Source organism: Anopheles gambiae, chromosome 2 (assembly GCF_943734735.2).
Source record: "Anopheles gambiae chromosome 2, idAnoGambNW_F1_1, whole genome shotgun sequence".
Classification (NCBI taxonomy): Eukaryota; Metazoa; Arthropoda; class Insecta; order Diptera; family Culicidae; genus Anopheles; species Anopheles gambiae.
In genome coordinates, this window is record NC_064601.1 from 28,969,589 (window position 1) to 28,986,967 (window position 17,379).

Consider the following 17,379-nt stretch of genomic DNA (forward strand, 5'->3'; position numbering starts at 1 on the left):
AGGTGTGCTTATTATTTCAGCGCCAGTAAAACAATCCGAAACTACTGACCGGATAATGAAACGAAATGAATTTAGCAACTGAACCGTCTGATGAAATGAAAACTGCTTTATTGGATCATTCTCTATCGATCACTTATCCATACACTTAATACGTATTTACAAAATGACGAAGAGCAAACTCGTTTGCGAATCGAAGAATGGTTCAAAGAATGGTACACGACTAAAAAGACTGTAGCGCTACAATAGTGCCTGTCGCTGTGGCTTTCCCAGTACAAACCTGTCCCATCAGGCGAGCATGCTAGAGTTGCACCACCATTCCGCGTTATAACTAGTGATGGGTGAAGTTGGCAAAAACCGACCGATAATTTAGGAATCGACTCCGGAAGATAGGTCTGTCCAGCTTTATCCGGAGTCGTTCTGAATCGTCCGGAATCGCTCGGAGTCGTCCTGAGTCATTTGGAGTCATCCGGAGTCATTCAGAGTCGGCCGGAGTCGGCCGGGAGTCGGAGTCGTTGCGAGTCAGAGTCATCCGGAGTCGTCGGAGTCGTCCGGAATCGGTTGCAGGCGAAGTTGTCTGGTTGCACGAACGGTTGGAGTCGAAAAACAAAAACAAAAAAAACAACGAAATGATACGCCTGATCACAAGCACATAACACCTGATGGCTCCTGTTCACTCCGACCGACTCCGATTCCGGTCGACTCTGGACGACTTCGAATGACTACGACTCTGGTCGACTCTGGCCGACTCCGTACGTTTTCGATGACTCCGGACGACTCCGGGCGACTCCGACTCTGCGCGACTCCGACTCCGAACGACTCCGGATGACTCCAGACGATTCCGAATCCGGGTGGAACTAGTGGTTCGGATTTTGCCGGAGTTGGAATCAGACTAGCAATAGCCGGAGTCCGATCGGAGTCATGGGTGCGCTCCAAAGAGCACCTCACTAGTTATAACCGCCGCACTTGCACTTAATCCGCTATTTCTAATGCTAAGTGAGCGCGCTGCATGCAGTCTGGACTGCATTCGGCTGCTTTATCTTTACGCCTATATTGGACGAGACTAGACATGTTTCCCTACTTAATTTTACTACTTGGACGGAACGGACACTGGGGGCTTGAGAGATATACAGACAAGGCTTATTTTAAAACCCGCTGACTCACAAAAAAAGACTGATAATTTCTTCGGTCCCCGAAAACCTTGAAAATCCTGCCCGGGAGCTTCCTAAAGAAATCCATGCTCGTTGAGGAACTCGTCACTAATCTCCTGTTCGTTGATGTTGATCAGATTGCCGAAATCGCTCTCGTCGAAGTGGCCCATGTCGGGCAGATAGTACGGTATCGTTTCGACGACCACGTTCGGGCCGGCCTGGACCTGCTGGACGTTGCTGAAGAATGGCACAATGATATCGTCGTTCGCTGGCTGCGGTATCTCGTTGTCGGAGAAGATCTGCAGGTAAGTGGTCGTATTAGGCATTGATCCATTAATACTATTAATAGTACCTCAACGGCACTGCCGCTTACCTCATCCACGTTGAGATTGCTGAAAATGCTGGCCCCAGTTTCGCCATTGATGATGGAATCGAAATTGATCGTACAACCGTCCACCATGGCGCTGGCCCGCATCAGTTGTTCCTCGTTGACCGGTAGCTCCGCGACCGGCTGCAGGGTAGACAGGTGTGTTTCGCCGGACAGTTGCAGTGCACCGGATAGGGTGGGTGCTACTGCTGGCAGCACAGTGGTATCGATCGTCGACTTGCTGTAGTTGTCGATAATGTCGATCATCACGTTCTGTACCTGTAAGGGACCGGATGTTGGTAGTTGCTGCTGCTGCTGCTGCTCTAAACAGTTATTATTGTTGCTGTCTAGTGTGGTCAGCTGTTGTTCCCGGTGCGGTCCAAGCGAGTCACCCAGCGAAACGCACTCGTTCGTGGCCGCCTGTGATGAGCTGGTGGTGGTAGTTGCGATCGTTTCCGGCGCCGTATCGCTTACCGACACCGTTGGATACTTGGGAAGATTGTTGTTAACCGTTTGCTCGTTGTTGTTATTATTAGCAGTGCCAGCAGAGTCCGATGGTCCGTTCGACGATCCCTTAGAATCGAACCGTGCCGACGCCAGCGTTCGCCGATTGCACTGAACGCCATTGCTGCCGGCTGCTTTGTTCCGTTGCCGAACGCGCACCCGGCGCCGTTCGCTTTTTGACACATCCATCGACAGCTCCCAGTAGCCTCCCTTGCCCTTCTCGTCTTTGGCCCGTTGTACTTTGGTGAAGAAAAAACTCAACGACAAATTGTGCCGGATAGAGTTCTGATGCAATGGCGGGGGTTGGGAGTGGAGGGGGAGGGGGGGGGGAAAGAATGCAGCAAAATAAACAAATCAAAAACCCGTCGCAGGAACGCATCGCGAGCACCTTTGAGCGATACTTACATTCCAGTTTTTGTGCACCTTGTAGTAGGCAAACTTTTCCTGAATCCATTTGCATATCTGCTTGAGCGTCATGCGGCCCTCCTCCAGCATGGCCATGGCGATGATTTGTGCATAGTTGAAGGGTGGTTTTTCCAGCGAGCTCGCCAGTGACGTGTACTGCTCTTTGCGCTTGTCGTACGTCTCCCGGCTCCTGGTGAATGGCGAAAGCAGTTGCGGACGGATATAGAATATGGTTCCAAAGATATGGGGCCTACCCTTACCACGGTGTCGCCAACTGGGCTACACTGAGACTCTCTTTCTCTCTCACACACACACTTACCTTCGTACTTGGGCGATAAATTTGTTAAACCGTGCCGTTGGCAAATCCGTCAGTGGTGCGTCCGACGGCGTCAGGTTGGTGATGTTCTTCAGCTCCGTCAGCCAGGACAGATTGGTCAGCTCCGGCTCGGAATCGTCATCGTCGTCCTCCTCCCCTTCGCGCGCTTCCTCTAGCGTTCCGGTTTCCATCTCCTCGTACTCCAGCTCGTCACCCTCGATGATGTCTTCTGCGGCCGTAGCGAGCAGCGACCCGGTTCCATTGGCATCTCCAGTTGCTGATGATACACCCGGTACTCCGGCCGTTTCCACACTGCCAAAGCTCTGGTCCAGTTCCGAGCTGGCAGGAGTGTCGAGCGCTACGGAGATGGGCGAACTGACGCAAGGCAGGTGCGAAAATCCGGCCTGGTTCGTGGGACCCGGCGAAGATGTCACGTCCGCATCGATCGATGCGCTGCTGTTCAGGTCGTCCACCGATTGTTCCGACGTGGCCGAACCGGCGGTGGAGGCGGCCGGTGTCAGCGGGAGCGTTACATTGTGGGCGTTTAGCACGTAATCGTAGGCTGCAAATGGGAAATTGATTCGTAAGAAGGGGTGGGCTTAGGAGCTAAGAGAGGTGCGTGGAAGGACTCCGTCAGCTATTGGGGCTATTGAAAAGGGCAATTATTCAGCAATCAGTTAGACGCATTTGCTATTGTATGTCATTTTGGAAATTTTCTTGTACAAGAATGTCGTTATTATGGTGGATTGACTAGAAGAGAATGGACTTATGGATATTGCGCAGCTTATATTGGATATTGACATTGGAAGAATTGCGATGCGTTTTAAGTTCTATACTCCTTCTTATTTCGTTGTAGAAGGTTTGAGCATTCTACGTGATCATCAGAAACACGGATCTTATCAAGACAAGGTTTTTAGAAGGTTTGAGCATTCTACGTGATCACCAGAAATACGGATCTTATCAAGACTCTTTCCTCAGTCCTTGTGTCAAACGAGAAGGCTGGGAACAGATTCACTTTTGACCTTGTAGATACCGGCGAACCATTCAATTAGACCAGCCGCCTTCTCCGACAATTACAAAAATGGATTAAACACCGCTTCAAGTCGCACTTACAGCTCATATCATTGTTGTAGATGATGATGGTGCCCGGGATTTTGAGCAAATTGTTCAAAAGGTCGTCATCCTCCAGTTGCGTCATGGTGCGATGGCTTATACCCGAGAGAAGACGGGACCCCGCCTTCTCTAACGATGCTTGCGTTTGCACCAATCTCAATCTTTGTACACCGCGAAGAAGAGGTACTGGTAGATGCTATAAAGAACCAAACTGCCCGAGCAAATATACTGTTGCTGCTGCTTCACTACCTTTATCCTAGGGATAGGAGAAATTGCGCACTGCGTACATGGTCCGGGGTTATTAATCTATCCTTGGAGTCTCCGGAAACAAATGCCATGATTTTCTAACGACGGTTTTATGCTATTCCATACATACACACGCACACGCACACACACACTTTTGGTTCAGATACGTTGGGGAATGGGTTTTCACGCTTCACTTTTACCGTCACTCTGCAGGATGATGGCGTAAGCGCTCCAGAACCCAATCGAGGCCGCCGTTATTAATTATTCACACAATCGAGCACAACGCTTTCCCGGAGTGCAATTTTCTTCACTTTTTACACTCCAACACACACACAGATATTCCTTGTGATAAACCACCAATATCACTAGTTTCCTGGTCACAACACTTTACAATTTGATGTTTAACAAGTCATCGGTAATTCGAACTTCGATGGCGCTGCATGGAAATTCTTGAGCTCGAGTGGGATCGATGACAAATTTTCAAACGGTGAAAAGAACACACAGAGCACTTAACGTCACTCACTCACGCCACGCCATGCGTCCAGTGTCGCCGTAACGATTTGATCGTTGAACACCGTTCATCGATTACTGCTGAAAGCGCTTGAATCCAGAGAACCTAGAGGACCCGTGTATCTTGTCGCCATTTTCACGACATCTCATTTGCCAACCATTCGAAGGCAAAATTGTTTCGACGCAGGCAGGACGCTTTCACAACCCCCCACGGAAAAGGGAAAGGGGTCCGTGGAATGGGGGGGGGGGGGGGGGGGTAAGGGTCATAGATTTTCTACCACTTTTTTTCACTGGCGCTGCTTTGTGCGCGCGCGCCTTTAACTGCTAACGGACACGTAGCACCGTTGTGCTGGCAGCCACTTCGGACACGACGACCGACTGGACAAAGGGTTTCGCCTGGGTCCCGTGTGGTCAGCCAGTGGTTAGGGCCAGTTAGGGCAATCACTGTTCGTCCCGTTCTTGCCTGCAGGTTCTGGCGGTCGCGGTGGGGGTTCGTCGCTTTCTCCCAAGTTGACCGTCCGAGACGCGCGGTACGTTCTGTCCTGCTGGATCGTGTACACTAGCTGCTCTCTAGCATCTCCACTCTCTGACGGCCCAGAGGGTCCGATGTGTGCGTACACTTTTTCTTTGGTGTGTCTATTTGCGAGTGTGTGTGTGGTTTGGGAATGAAACCGTCCATGGCTCGATTGTTGGTCCCCGGTTCGGCAGATGTCCTTTTTCGTTGTTTCGATTAAATGTATGGCAGAGGTCGTCCCGCTCTAATGCCCGCTCCCGAGTGGACATAATTTCTGTTCCCCGTTGGCGTTGGTTCATTGCATCATGTGTGCGTGTGTGCGTGTGTGTATGTGTGGTGGTGGTGGGGGTCTCTTTAAAAACACACACACACACATGCGGACACAGTCCTGGGGCTATGCGTTCGTGCATATGTTCAAAATTGTTTAACGGTTGAGCAAAGACCGCTGTAACCTATGGGTAGCCTGTATAGAGGAGCAGGGAAGGTGATGGAAAAGAACGGAAGTGTGGCCGTGCACTGGGACATCGGTAGCAGGACGCCCTGCGCGGTATGTTCCAGCTTCTAGCCATTATTCTCTTTTCTCTTCCCCTTTCTAGTCCCCCCGTTTGGGTCCGTTCCATTGACTGAGTTTTTCCAGCGAGCCAACGGTAATGAATAAAAAATGAACACACAAGGACCTCATCCGGACCTGCTTGCGAAAGGGACAAGAAGAGGGAACTGAATTTTACATAAAAATAAGAGCAAGAGAGTGAGAAAGCGGGACAAAGAAGAAACAAGGGGTCCCAAAAAACAGACTAAAACGGCACGGGAACGCAAGCAAACGGAACGGATTTTGTGAGTGAGTGTGTGTGTGTGTGAGGTCCTTTATATAGTACTACATCCGGTCGGGTGTTTTTGCGGGTGCTCTATGCAAGGAAAGCAGGACACTATGACGTCATTATGTGTAGTCCCCGCAGCTCTAGCCATTGTAGTGTGTGTATCGGTCATTCCTCTGGCCGACGACCGTCTGCCTGAGTACCCGACGAGGCAAGCAAAAGACATAAAAAAGGCCGTCATTAGCATTGGGCTTCTTAGCGGGCCTCCTGTAGTAATGGGAGCAAACTTTGACCTCAGCACGTGTGCGAATGGTTCAGCCTTGGCAAGCCTAGCGCTGGTTGGAATTCACCTCCGTAGACGTCTCTGCACCGAAACGTTAGCAATCGTTGGCATATGTCCTGCGAAGCATTTGTTTCATGTTGGCCCACGCGTCGCTTGTGCTGTAGCAGGTGCAGTGAAGCGTATCGAGCGAAAGGTGGCACAGTGTGTGCAGGATTACGGGAAGGGCTGGATGTTCTCTTTTGCAATTGATCGACGTGCCAGATGATGGGTAACTATTGAGCAACTGCGTCATCATTGCTGGAACAACGGTTACACTGTTACAGTGTTAAACCGATGTAGATGGGATATTTATGGGGTTGTCGTTGGTTTTAACAATGTATGTGTTTCTATTCACTAACCTTGCAACATATCCTGTCATTTGGTTTATTATAGCACATACATGCATATTACAACATATATTACAACATATTAAACATAAAGGTGCCTTACTTGTGTATTCATACTTTATCAATTAAAGTGATTATTTTCTAAGCCTAAACAGATTGTTGAGGTTGAACTTTGAATCAAATTCCTATAACAGATGCATAGATAGTACGCCACAAAACGGATCTAAATTGGTAGCCTAATGTTCGGAAGAATTAAGCCCCCGTCGCCATTGAATTCTCAGAGCCATTTTATCTAAACCTGATTTTTATTGCTTTCTCCCACCTTCAACGAAACGTCCCATCATCATCAGCCACCTTCAGAGCGGACAATAATTGACACCACCAATAAATGTCTGCATCTACGGCACTTCACACGTACTTTGTCCCTTGTCGTCGTTACAAACAAATGCTGTTTTACCCCCATGGGGTGGAAAGTGTTTTATTTCTCTCCCGACGGGCCACCCCACAGCAAACCGAACCTTGCAAGAGGGACCCTCCGCACAAAGGTCTAACAACAAACTGGTCTCGAACAAAACTGCAGGTGTTGCATGGGAAATTCGTGTGTTCGTCCTTGCACGCAATCTAGATGCGCTTATCTACTGCGCTGCGACCCACGCCATACGCAATCCACGATCAGTACGGCAGCCGCACGGCTTGGGGTGTGTGATTGCGAGTCATCGTACGTACGTGAGGGAGGAATAGTTTCTGGATTGTTTTTCCCTTTTTTGTGAGGGGAGAAATTATTTGCTTTCATTTCATCCCCTCATAACGAAAGGGGACACAGTACGCGGAAACGACGTTGCTTGCTACCTGCTGGAGGGTGTCCTTCGTTGACGGTACGACAGCATGAGGGGTTTTGTCTAAGGTGTCTCACTCCTCCTGGCCATGCCTGCTCCATCATTGGTAGCGGTTAATCTGTGCCACAGTAGCTCGAGCAGTAGGCACACCGTCCCGAGGCCAAGTCCCACGGCGAGCAGAAAGAACGCACCGACCAGGTGCGACGGTTGCAGCGGTATCGGGCCCGGGTTGCCGAAATGACGCGACGTCGAGATGGCGTGCTGGACCTTATTATCGGCAAACTTGGTCACCACCTTTCCGGATGCAAAACGGGAGAAGATGAATTAGTGTTTGAAGAGTGGTGTGCTTAGAGAAGGTCTCCCGTGAAGCAATGGGGCCCACGGGAAGTTTGTCGTCCATGTTCGAAGGGTGATACTTGGCCCAAAACTCGGACGCCTCGTGAATGGGGGTTGACCTAACGTCTGTGGCTGTCAGTATACATGCGCATTAGGGAGCGATGGTGACAGCAGCTGTCCCTGTCCGGCACGACGATAGAGGCCTACTTGACCACACACCAAGTAACACCTCCTTCCGGCCATTGATGGTTGTGTATGTGTCGTCAGCCCCATCGGGTACATAAGAACCTCTCCGACCCATGGCTGCTTACCTCCAGTTCCCAGTAGCGTTGAATTCCGCTCTGGAAAATGCGCAACGTCAGCTCGTCCAGCTCGTCCATCAGCGGCCAGGTTTTGGTGGCCATCGCCACACAGTTCTCCCAGTAGATGTCCTCCAGCATGATCTCGAAGTTGCTGGACACCACGTCGGTGATGTAGTCCCCGACGGCATAGTGTCCGTACGGCAGCCGCTCGATGCTGTACGCCAGGTTGCGCTGCTTCGCGTGCTCGTGCAGCACATCCTTCGGGTAGGTGACAAAGCTCTCCAGCAGCTTCACTATCGTGGGCTGTTGGGTGCAGAGTGTGGAAAGTGTGTCGAGAATCAACCTCGGTGGAATTAATGCCTAATCAGGACACTGACCTGCGTTGCGAGCTGGATAGAAAAGATCCACGCGTCGTGTGTCGAGCCCCAGCGTAGATTGCGATCCGCCAGATCCTGCACGGTATCGATGGATTTCTCAAACCGTGGCACCGTCATCACACTGGCCAGCCCACCACTGTACGCGTTGCCGATCATGAGGCCGACGAACAGGATCGACCCGATCAGAATCATCTGCGAGCAGTAGGGATTGCGGGTGGTGCGTATTAACACGGACTGCAGTATGAAGATGGAGATGATCGCCATTATGGACTCGCAGGCGTCTACTCGATGTACCTATTGGAGGTGGCAGTGGAGCAAGCGTGTGAGAGAGGATGGAGCGGATCAGTTGTGACTTCAAAACATCGCACACATATCGTACCTTGTTGGGGTTGAACTTTTGCGTCACGAAGCTGACCACCATCTCGCACACGGTGGACACCGCGATGGTTCCCAGTACGGCTAGCCACATCTCGGTCGAGAAGGGTAACAGTGCTGTCATCCAGGAGGATAGGGGCAGCGGTTTTGGTGCGATGCAGGTAACGCCCGTACGGGAGATCGGCTTGGAGAGGGCAAGATACAGCGACTCGTGATACCAGGAGTACAGTGCACCGACTCCAATGTCAGCCCTGCGTTCCACTACAGCCCCAATAATGCCATCCCCAGTACGGTTGTCGAAGATTTGGCCCCACTCGCCCGCCTCGTCTAGCGAGATCTCCAGGCTGCAGTTCAGCTTGGCACAAAACTCAACAAACAACCGTGCCTCCGTTCCGTCGATGAAGAGCGTCCGGTTGTGTTGATAGAAGGCGTTTCCATCGTTGGAATCGTCCACCGCACTCCACAGCGTGTACGGTTCGTAGTTAAAGATGGCCAACCGTACGTAGCGGCCCCACAGGTTGGTGCGCTTGTTCGGGAACAGCTCGACGGTAAGGTGCAATACGCCCGGCACGGATGTGTCGTGACTTGCCAAAGGTATCCACTCGTCGTACCCGTAACCAGTCGTCAGAAGATCGACACGCTTTCCATCCGGCAGGGGGTGTACTAGCAGCCAATCCATCACGTCACGAAACGCACCATGCTCGAAAACGGTTCGTCGCCACTGCACGTCAGCGTCATCGGTTAGGATGATGACACGCTTGTGCGGGTAGCGAACGGTGGCACGATCATGCACGTAGCGAAACGCATCCAAAAACTCGATCGCTGTCGATTGGGCCACAATGAAGGTCTGCAGAGGAGCGATAGAGGAGAGGGGGGTAGAGTCAATTGCAATGTCCGGCTGGTGGATGTGAACTTATCCAGAGTGTGTCATTAGCTCCGGATCGGATTATTACAATTCCGTGTGCGAGATGGTATCGGCTCTCGAGGCTTATCACGGAAATACGAATGTCAGGGCCAATGAATCATGCTCGTTGTGCACGCGAATGAATAGACGAAACACAGATCTAATGCTGTGGTCTTGAAAACAAACAAACCAATTTGAACTATTACTGTTACTCTTCTTGGATAGGATCTTGGATTTGATCTCGTCCGAAAGAAAATTCTCAGCTGGTACGTAGCAAAGATGAACAACTCTCAAGCTAATTCTAGCTTCATACTCTTACTTGGCATCCATTTTCGATAGCGTCCAGCAGCACGTCGAGCTCGTCGTTGCGGGAAAGGGCAACTACCATCACCGGATGAGGGAACTGTTCGGTAGCGGCCGTCCAATGGCCGGAGCTGCCTGTGCGCACCACGATACAGGTGCAGAAAAAGCTTACCAAATGCTGTAGAACTACAAGATGGGACTCCATTAAGGGTATCGCTCCTCCTCCACATTGTACCGTTAAAAACAAGGAACTTACAGATCCATTTCAACAGCCGATTCAACTCAAAGTGAAACAGCTCGCCTTGCGTCAGCTCCGAAAGCTCCACACTGTAGTTCATAGTTTGTTTTGGGAGGTTTTTCCACAAAACTTGCCCGTACTTCTGGTTGTCGCTTTTTTGACTTCCACTTGTGCGGTATCTGCATTTATACCATTGCTACTTAAGGTAGCCACATTAAATATACATTACCGAGGGCTCATGTTGGTTCGCACTGTTGGTCCGACTCTGTTTACGAGCAAACAGCTTCAATTGAAATTCCCGCTTTAAAATTATTAAACTACCTCAGCGCTTTGCTCCAATCAGCATTATCGGCAAACAATTTCAACGGCAACAGTTGTTAAACTGTTGACTCAATTACAAATTTCTCAATTACGGTTGATTGCAATCCAAACTACATGGTTCGGAAGATAGTACGCGCTAGCTTTCCCTCAAGATAGTGATACACTTCATGTATCGATTTGACTTGCCCCTACACTCGATGCTAATACGATGCTAGCTACTGTTGACCTGAGAGCATGAAGAAATGCCGTCTGCTCCAGCCCGTAATCGACTCGTAAAGTACACCTGTCCCGATATCGCACATGCAAAGCAACCGCCACCGAGTCGCTTTATCGTTTCCAATCTTTCGTTTCCAACAGGCGTACTAAACACGTGGACCCTCCGCTGGTGGTCGCCGCGTGTGTCTGTATAGTAGGAAGTCAGCGTGGCGCGCGTCATCGTGGCCGTTCGGATAATTCGTAAGGAAATCGGACACGCCAGATACGCGGGGTAATGTTTATAATTAACTGATGCGTGAATTGTCGCTATAAGAAGAGTAGAGCGGGGGAAAAAACAGGGGCAAGCACACATACAAGCATCCACCGCAGCAGCCAAGCCAAAACAGCGACACCGAAGATTGAATCTTTGCGCTTCCCATGTATAAAAGAATCCCACCGAACGCTGACCGGTGAATAGTTTGTGCTTGTGACTCTAAAAGTAAAGTGTACGATGAAGCTGTCCAGCGCGGTCCTGTACTTTGCCCTGCTTGCTACGGCAATGGTCTGTCGGGTGCAGGTAAGTGAAGCGTTCTCCGTCTCCCCCGAATTACCGAAGAGCGTTCCCAGTCTCACAATTTCGTTGCCGGCTGTAGGCGGGCAGTGCGGAGGAGCTCGAGCAGGCGAAGGAAATGTTGCGCGGTTTGGCGGCGGAGTGCAAAACGAAGGAGGGCGCCACCGACGAGGATGTGGAGGGTTTCGTCAACGATAAGATGCCCGAGTCGCGCACGCAGAAATGTTTGGCCGGCTGCATGCAGGAACAGTTCGGCGTCTCGAACGGGAAAGCGTTCCAGGAGGACGGTTTCATCGAGATCGCCAAGATGCTGATGAAGGGCGACGAGACCAAGATTGAGCTGGCGAAGGAGATTGCGGCCGACTGTAAGGCGGTGGCGAACGACGACCGGTGCGAGCTGGCGGTGGACATTATGAACTGCTTGAAGGAGTCGGCCGAAAAGCACGGCATTGAGCTGAAACACTGAGCGAGCAAGGGATTGCAGTGTGTTGCAACACAATTCACCAGCACGAAAACGAACAACGAACAAAAAAAGCGACCGACAACAACGCAACAAGTGCGAACTTTAGTAGCATTACCCACCGAAGAATAAAGAAGAAAGGGATACGATGACTGTGAGGAGAGCGTTTTTTACTTGATTAAACCAGAACATTGTTGCGTACTGTGTTAATCGGATCGTTTAGTCAGGTTGCTTTATTGCCCGGCAACAGCCTTGTACTGAATGGTTTTTAGTCAAACTTGTAATTCTGCATCACCTCGTTAAAGATAGGCTTACAGTCGATCTTCGCGTTGAGCCGCGCGCACAGCAAAAACACACCGGAAAGCTTCCGGTGCAGCGAGTAGATCTCTTCCGGCGGCGGGCAGAGCCGATGCGCAATCATTACCGGCACCAGGGCGGCAATCTTCTTCGTCGTGCTCTGCCGACCGAACTCGAACTCGCCCGGCACGCTGAACACTTCGCCGAGGATGAGCACGGCGTCGACGTGGGCCTTCTCCATGGCGGGCGTTTCGTAGCCGGTCAGGAAGCCCATCTTGCGCGACAGCTCCAGTATCTGCTGGCGGTCGTTTTTCGTCGCCGCAATAATGACCTACAGAAGGCGAACGAGCGAACGAACGGGTTTGGGGTTAAGAGAAACATTGCTGTGAGCGGTGCTTCTGTGTGCCTACTTACCCTTAAGTAATCGTCCATGAATGCCTTCTGGTAGAAGCGTGTCGCGCCGAAATCGATCAGCATCACCTGCTTCGTCGACGCGTCGTACAGGAAGTTGGACCAGTTCGGGTCCGTTTGCATGCACCGGAAGGTGAACAGCTCGTTCAGGCAGAGCTTCATCACGCAGTACGCAATGTGATCACGATGTTCTTGGCTGGGAGGAAAACGGAAGACCCATTAATCGTAAACCTGTGTAAGTTTTCCCTTTTACAAACTTACCTCATGTCGAAGCACCGATCCATCGGTACGCCCGGTACGAGCTCCGTCGTCAGTACATTCTTTGAGGTCAGCTCCTTTACCACGCGCGGCACACGGTACTCCGGCATGTGGCGTATCATTTCCGCGAACCGCTCCGTGTACTCGGCCTCGCGCGTGTAATCCACCTCCCAGGCCAGCTCGCGCTTGGCCACCGCGACCACGTTGTCGATGAACACGCCGGCCGGAAACACGTCCCACACCTTCAGCATCGAGACGAGATTGTCGATGTCGCTTTCGATGCTTTTCGCCACCCCCGGGTACTGGATCTTGATGGCCACCTCCATGCCACCGTCCTTCAGTACGCCCCGATGCACCTGGCCGATCGAGGCGGCCGCAAACGGTTTCTGGTCGAAGCTCTGCAGCTTGGAGCGCCAATCGGGGCCGAGCTCGCTGACGAGCTGCCGCTCCACCTGCCAGTCCGGCATGTAATCGGCCGCCTGCCGGACACGCTCGAACGCTTTCACCAGCTGCGGCGAAACGATGTTCGAATCCTGAATGCTCAGAATCTGGCCCAGCTTCAGGGCGGCGCCCCGCACCTTGCACAGCGTGTCGACGATGCGTTCCGCGTTGGTCGGACTGAACAGGGCCTGCTTCACATCCAGCGTTCCGCCAATGCCGAGGGCACCCTTCGCTAGCTCGTTCACCGTGCCCAGACCGAGTCCGGCAAACAGGCCACCGAACGAGGCGAGTCGTGCGACGCGTGACGAAGGGACTTTGCGCTGCTTAGCCACCGTGCTGAGCTGAGGTAGTTCGATCGGTTGTGCTGGATTTACCGGCGGTACGGCGGGCGGTGGTACCGTCGCCGACGGGTTCTTATCGTAGGAGGAAACAAAATGCAACATTTTCTCTATCTGCTGCTCGTCGCGCGTAAAAGCTTTCGTTTCACGAGCCGGCTCCTTGAGGCGGGCTGCCGGCTCCGGAGGTAGAATGGTTTGTGATGGTGCTGCTGTGTGTGATTCTGCTGCCATCGCTGGGCTTTCTGTTGCAACGATCGGTTCCACATGCTTTGCGGTGGATCGTTTCCCGTTGTCTAAGCCTAGCTTTATCTCGCGAGTTTTGCTGTGCTCGGACAGTATCGATTCCAGCTCCTTCAGGGTAATCTTGGAAATGTCCAGGCTGGCTATATCTCCCGAGGGTTCCGACCCGGGTGGGGCAACGGTTCCAGCGGACGGAATACGCTGGTTCAGAAATGCATCCGGCGAAAGTGGACCCACTTTCGGTATAGCCGCTGCGGTCAGCTGCCGGAGGCCTTCCGCCACAACCGCCGTCCGCTCGATCGTTTCGCGCAGCTTGCCACCAACCTTTTCCAGCTCCTGGGTTGGATTGTTCAGCACCTGCTTTACCGACTGCTCGCCGGTCGCTAGCTGCTGCTCCAGCACCTCCCGCACACTCGAATTGGCCCACAGATGTTTGGCGTACTCGGATTGCGATTTGCCAACGGCATCGGCCACTATCTTGAGCCCCCGCAGAATACCGATGGCGTCTTGTGCGCGGGACATTGTGTATGTGAGGGTGAGGGTAAGATAAGAAGCACTTTTAGACTAGTATAAGTTACACAAACTTTTGCACTTAACAAAACTTAATTGTGGTAAAGATTCGATAAAACAGCGCTCGATAGTTTCTTATTTCACAACATGATACTGACGATTAGATAATAAACATGCTCTCCGGTTGGAGCAAAAAAAAAACACGAAGATGCTTCGAGAACTGTCAAATCGAGCGACCATAAACATTGCCCAAGTAGCAGTCAGAGTGACTAGAAATGCCGATTTATCGGTATTACTACCGATTTTTGATATGCCTACCGATTCACAGATCACCACCCTAAAACTACCAATTATTCCTTCATCCTACCGAAAATCACAGGTTTTCTCATAATACTGACCGAAAAGTCATAAAACCATTCCCCAAATGATTTAATGCAGTAAACTCCATATGAAACATCCCAAGCGCCACAGATTAAGCTTAAACGACTGGAAAATTGAATATCCATAGAAAAAAATGAAAGCTCCACAGCTTCATTGGTTTGATCAATAGATGGCGTATTACAACTCATCATTATATTACTATCCTTTTCTTGCAATGTGTTTCGACAAGTTTCATCTTATCATGACCCAAATAGCCTTATAACTTTCCGAGCAAAAATCTACATGAATGGTCGTGTGGTAAGATACGTGGGTATTAACACCAACGACCATTACTCAAATCTCACTTGCTTCAGTACTGGTGGTTTCGGTTGGAGTTTAGTATTTAAACAATCGTATCGCCGTTCTAGTTCTAGCGATGCATAACTTAAATGCGAAACCATACAACAGTATAGAGGAAATGAGAAAGCTCTCCTCCAAGCGATGAAGCTCCACTGGTTGGGGTATCCCACCAACAGAGAGCGCCCCCAGCTTTTTTTGCTATTTTTAGAATGCATGAGTCGTTTGCCGTCTGCTAAACGAAGTCTTTCTATATTCCGTTTAGGTAGAGAACTTGAGTCGTTTAGAAGCCGTTTAGTGGTCGTTTAGTGGATTTGTGGCACTTGGGATGGAAATCACTAGTGATCAGAACCAGAAGTTCAACACTAACAACTAGGGCCCGTGTCTGTACTTCATGAGATGCGTTCAAAATTTACAAAATACAAATTGAAATTCCTACCGAAAACTACCGATAACATTTTGGCGCTCCTACCGAAAACCGCCGAAAAAATCTGGCCACACTGGTAGCAGCGCGCAGCGGTTCGAATGACAGGTTTGCAGCGCTAGTGGCGGGAACTAGCGAAACTACAGCTTTTTAAACGTTGCTGTCGGTAGACGGTTTGCGAAATGGCATTGATCACGTTTTTGATGCTACTTCTATTTTTTATTAGTTTTGATGATTGAACAATTAAACTTTTAACTATCGTAGTGAAAGTATCACATAAAAAACATGTTGCTACATGTGGTGAAAGATATATTCGTGGTATTGATATTCAAATTGCATCAATTTCTAGTACATCATTTGTGTATTGGAATTACAAAATGACACAATATCTTCTAACAAAAAAAAAAACTTTCTGCTCCAAAACCAATCCAAATCAAATCGATGTAACCGATGGGCGCACAACTATTAAATTGCGTCCCGTGTGATCTTGACGTAGCGTATAAATTGGGTCACGCGATGATATAGGTGGCGAATGCATGGATTGAATAATTTCGCCAAACAGACGAATTCGCCTTCTCTCCCCCCAAAAATGGCGAGCGAAACTAATCAATTTTCCCGGGTACATATAGGCATTGGAAATGAAGGCTGGATATGCTTGCGCACGTGTTGCATGCGTATTCCTTGTGCGCGCATTCAGCAGGGCAAGATGAAAGTGTCCAGAGCCTTTCACGTTACGTCACGCGTGTGCGCTTGCAAGAAGTGGATGGCAGGAGTCCTAACGCCTAGCTTGGAGGTGGATTGAATAAACTAACAAAAAATCAATGGCTGTTTTCTTAGCTACGTGCGTTGCCATCACCCGGATCGTTCCGATTGATCGCGGCTCATCGCTTTACGACGCACAATAATCACTAACACGCCGTATTTTGGAGCCACTTTTCTCCACCTAGCTCCGTCAATCCAATACTTTCTCTGTCGCGCATCGGGCCGGCATTTTCCGGCGCGTCTCCATTGATGCGCAACCTCCTAGGAAGTGGGATGGGTTGCAGTTGTGTTAACTGCACTGGAGTCGAGGCGTTTCTTGCAACTGTTTGAAAGCGGATTGCTGCATTTGAAAGCGTTGGTGAGCGAATGGTGTTATCGTTGTCTGAAAAGAATGGAGCGCAGGACATGCTTCTAACAATCCAAAAACCTTCAGAATGGATAAACATGTTTGAAGCAATGGATGGTGCACGCACCCAGAAATGGGAGTGTCTGCCATTCTTATCCGCCGGACCTAGGCGTAATCAGACAATTCGTAGTGATGGAGCATGAGTTAATCTGCTGCTGCTGTGGTGGCCAGCGGGGTCATGATGAACTGTTTTTTTTGTGATGGTTTCCTTCAACCCCATGAAAACCCATATATTCTGGGTGGGACAATGTCAAACCACCGTCCACCGGGTAACCTTGAGAGGGGTTTGCGGTGCCTGGGTAAATGCCGATGGCCCATGAGTGGGTTTATGGGCTGCCACTGTTGCTCTTGTTTGTTTGCAAATTAGGTATCACTCGATGGTTCCGTTTTCTCAACGTTTGTATCGCTGGGCATGGAGTGGACTAGTTTATAACGCCGCGCGTGCCATTTAGTTCGAGCGTGTAGTCAAGCGAACAGCTTGTACTTGGCGTGATTGACCAGTGTAACCAAATTCTCCAGGACAGGATGTTAGTTTGAATTTTTTTGCTGTTTTATTCTCATGGATACTGAAGAGACACTGAAGAATTTTAGTAAAGATGTTGAGACCCAATGTAAGACCCAATCAAAATGTATTTTAATCTTGTTATTAGAAGCCATCAGGAGGAATAAATTTGAAGTATCAAAAAATATTTGTGTGAAATGTGGCGTAAAATCCTAGAGCAATTTTAAATTGCAGCCAGTTAAAGTGAC

The 17,379-nt window shown here is 50.2% G+C and overlaps 4 protein-coding genes across 4 annotated transcripts; 1 reads left to right on the forward strand and 3 right to left on the reverse strand.

Moving 5' to 3' along the window:
- Positions 1-86: 86 nt before the first annotated feature.
- Positions 87-5,376, reverse strand: LOC1273057 (forkhead box C1-A). Its single transcript, XM_311998.4, has 5 exons — positions 3,854-5,376; positions 2,744-3,302; positions 2,425-2,614; positions 1,522-2,304; positions 87-1,447 (listed from the first exon to the last, which is right to left on the reverse strand). The coding sequence occupies exons 1-5, from the start codon at positions 3,936-3,938 to the stop codon at positions 1,223-1,225; spliced, it is 1,842 nt and encodes a 613-aa protein (XP_311998.3). The 5' UTR covers positions 3,939-5,376; the 3' UTR covers positions 87-1,222.
- Positions 5,377-6,596: 1,220 nt separating this feature from the next.
- On the reverse strand, positions 6,597-11,010 carry LOC1273056 (probable glutamate receptor). The gene is made up of 6 exons (XM_311997.6): positions 10,297-11,010; positions 10,057-10,226; positions 8,838-9,680; positions 8,459-8,752; positions 8,091-8,384; positions 6,597-7,737 (listed from the first exon to the last, which is right to left on the reverse strand). The coding sequence occupies exons 1-6, from the start codon at positions 10,376-10,378 to the stop codon at positions 7,507-7,509; spliced, it is 1,914 nt and encodes a 637-aa protein (XP_311997.5). The 5' UTR covers positions 10,379-11,010; the 3' UTR covers positions 6,597-7,506.
- Positions 11,011-11,152: 142 nt separating this feature from the next.
- Positions 11,153-11,983, forward strand: LOC1273055 (general odorant-binding protein 19d). The gene is made up of 2 exons (XM_311996.4): positions 11,153-11,371; positions 11,448-11,983. Exons 1-2 carry the CDS (start codon positions 11,306-11,308, stop codon positions 11,829-11,831), a joined length of 450 nt encoding a protein of 149 aa, XP_311996.2. The 5' UTR covers positions 11,153-11,305; the 3' UTR covers positions 11,832-11,983.
- Positions 11,984-12,024: 41 nt separating this feature from the next.
- Positions 12,025-14,566, reverse strand: LOC1273054 (atypical kinase COQ8B, mitochondrial). Its single transcript, XM_311995.6, has 3 exons — positions 12,795-14,566; positions 12,537-12,729; positions 12,025-12,453 (listed from the first exon to the last, which is right to left on the reverse strand). Exons 1-3 carry the CDS (start codon positions 14,330-14,332, stop codon positions 12,094-12,096), a joined length of 2,091 nt encoding a protein of 696 aa, XP_311995.4. The 5' UTR covers positions 14,333-14,566; the 3' UTR covers positions 12,025-12,093.
- Positions 14,567-17,379: the final 2,813 nt, after the last annotated feature.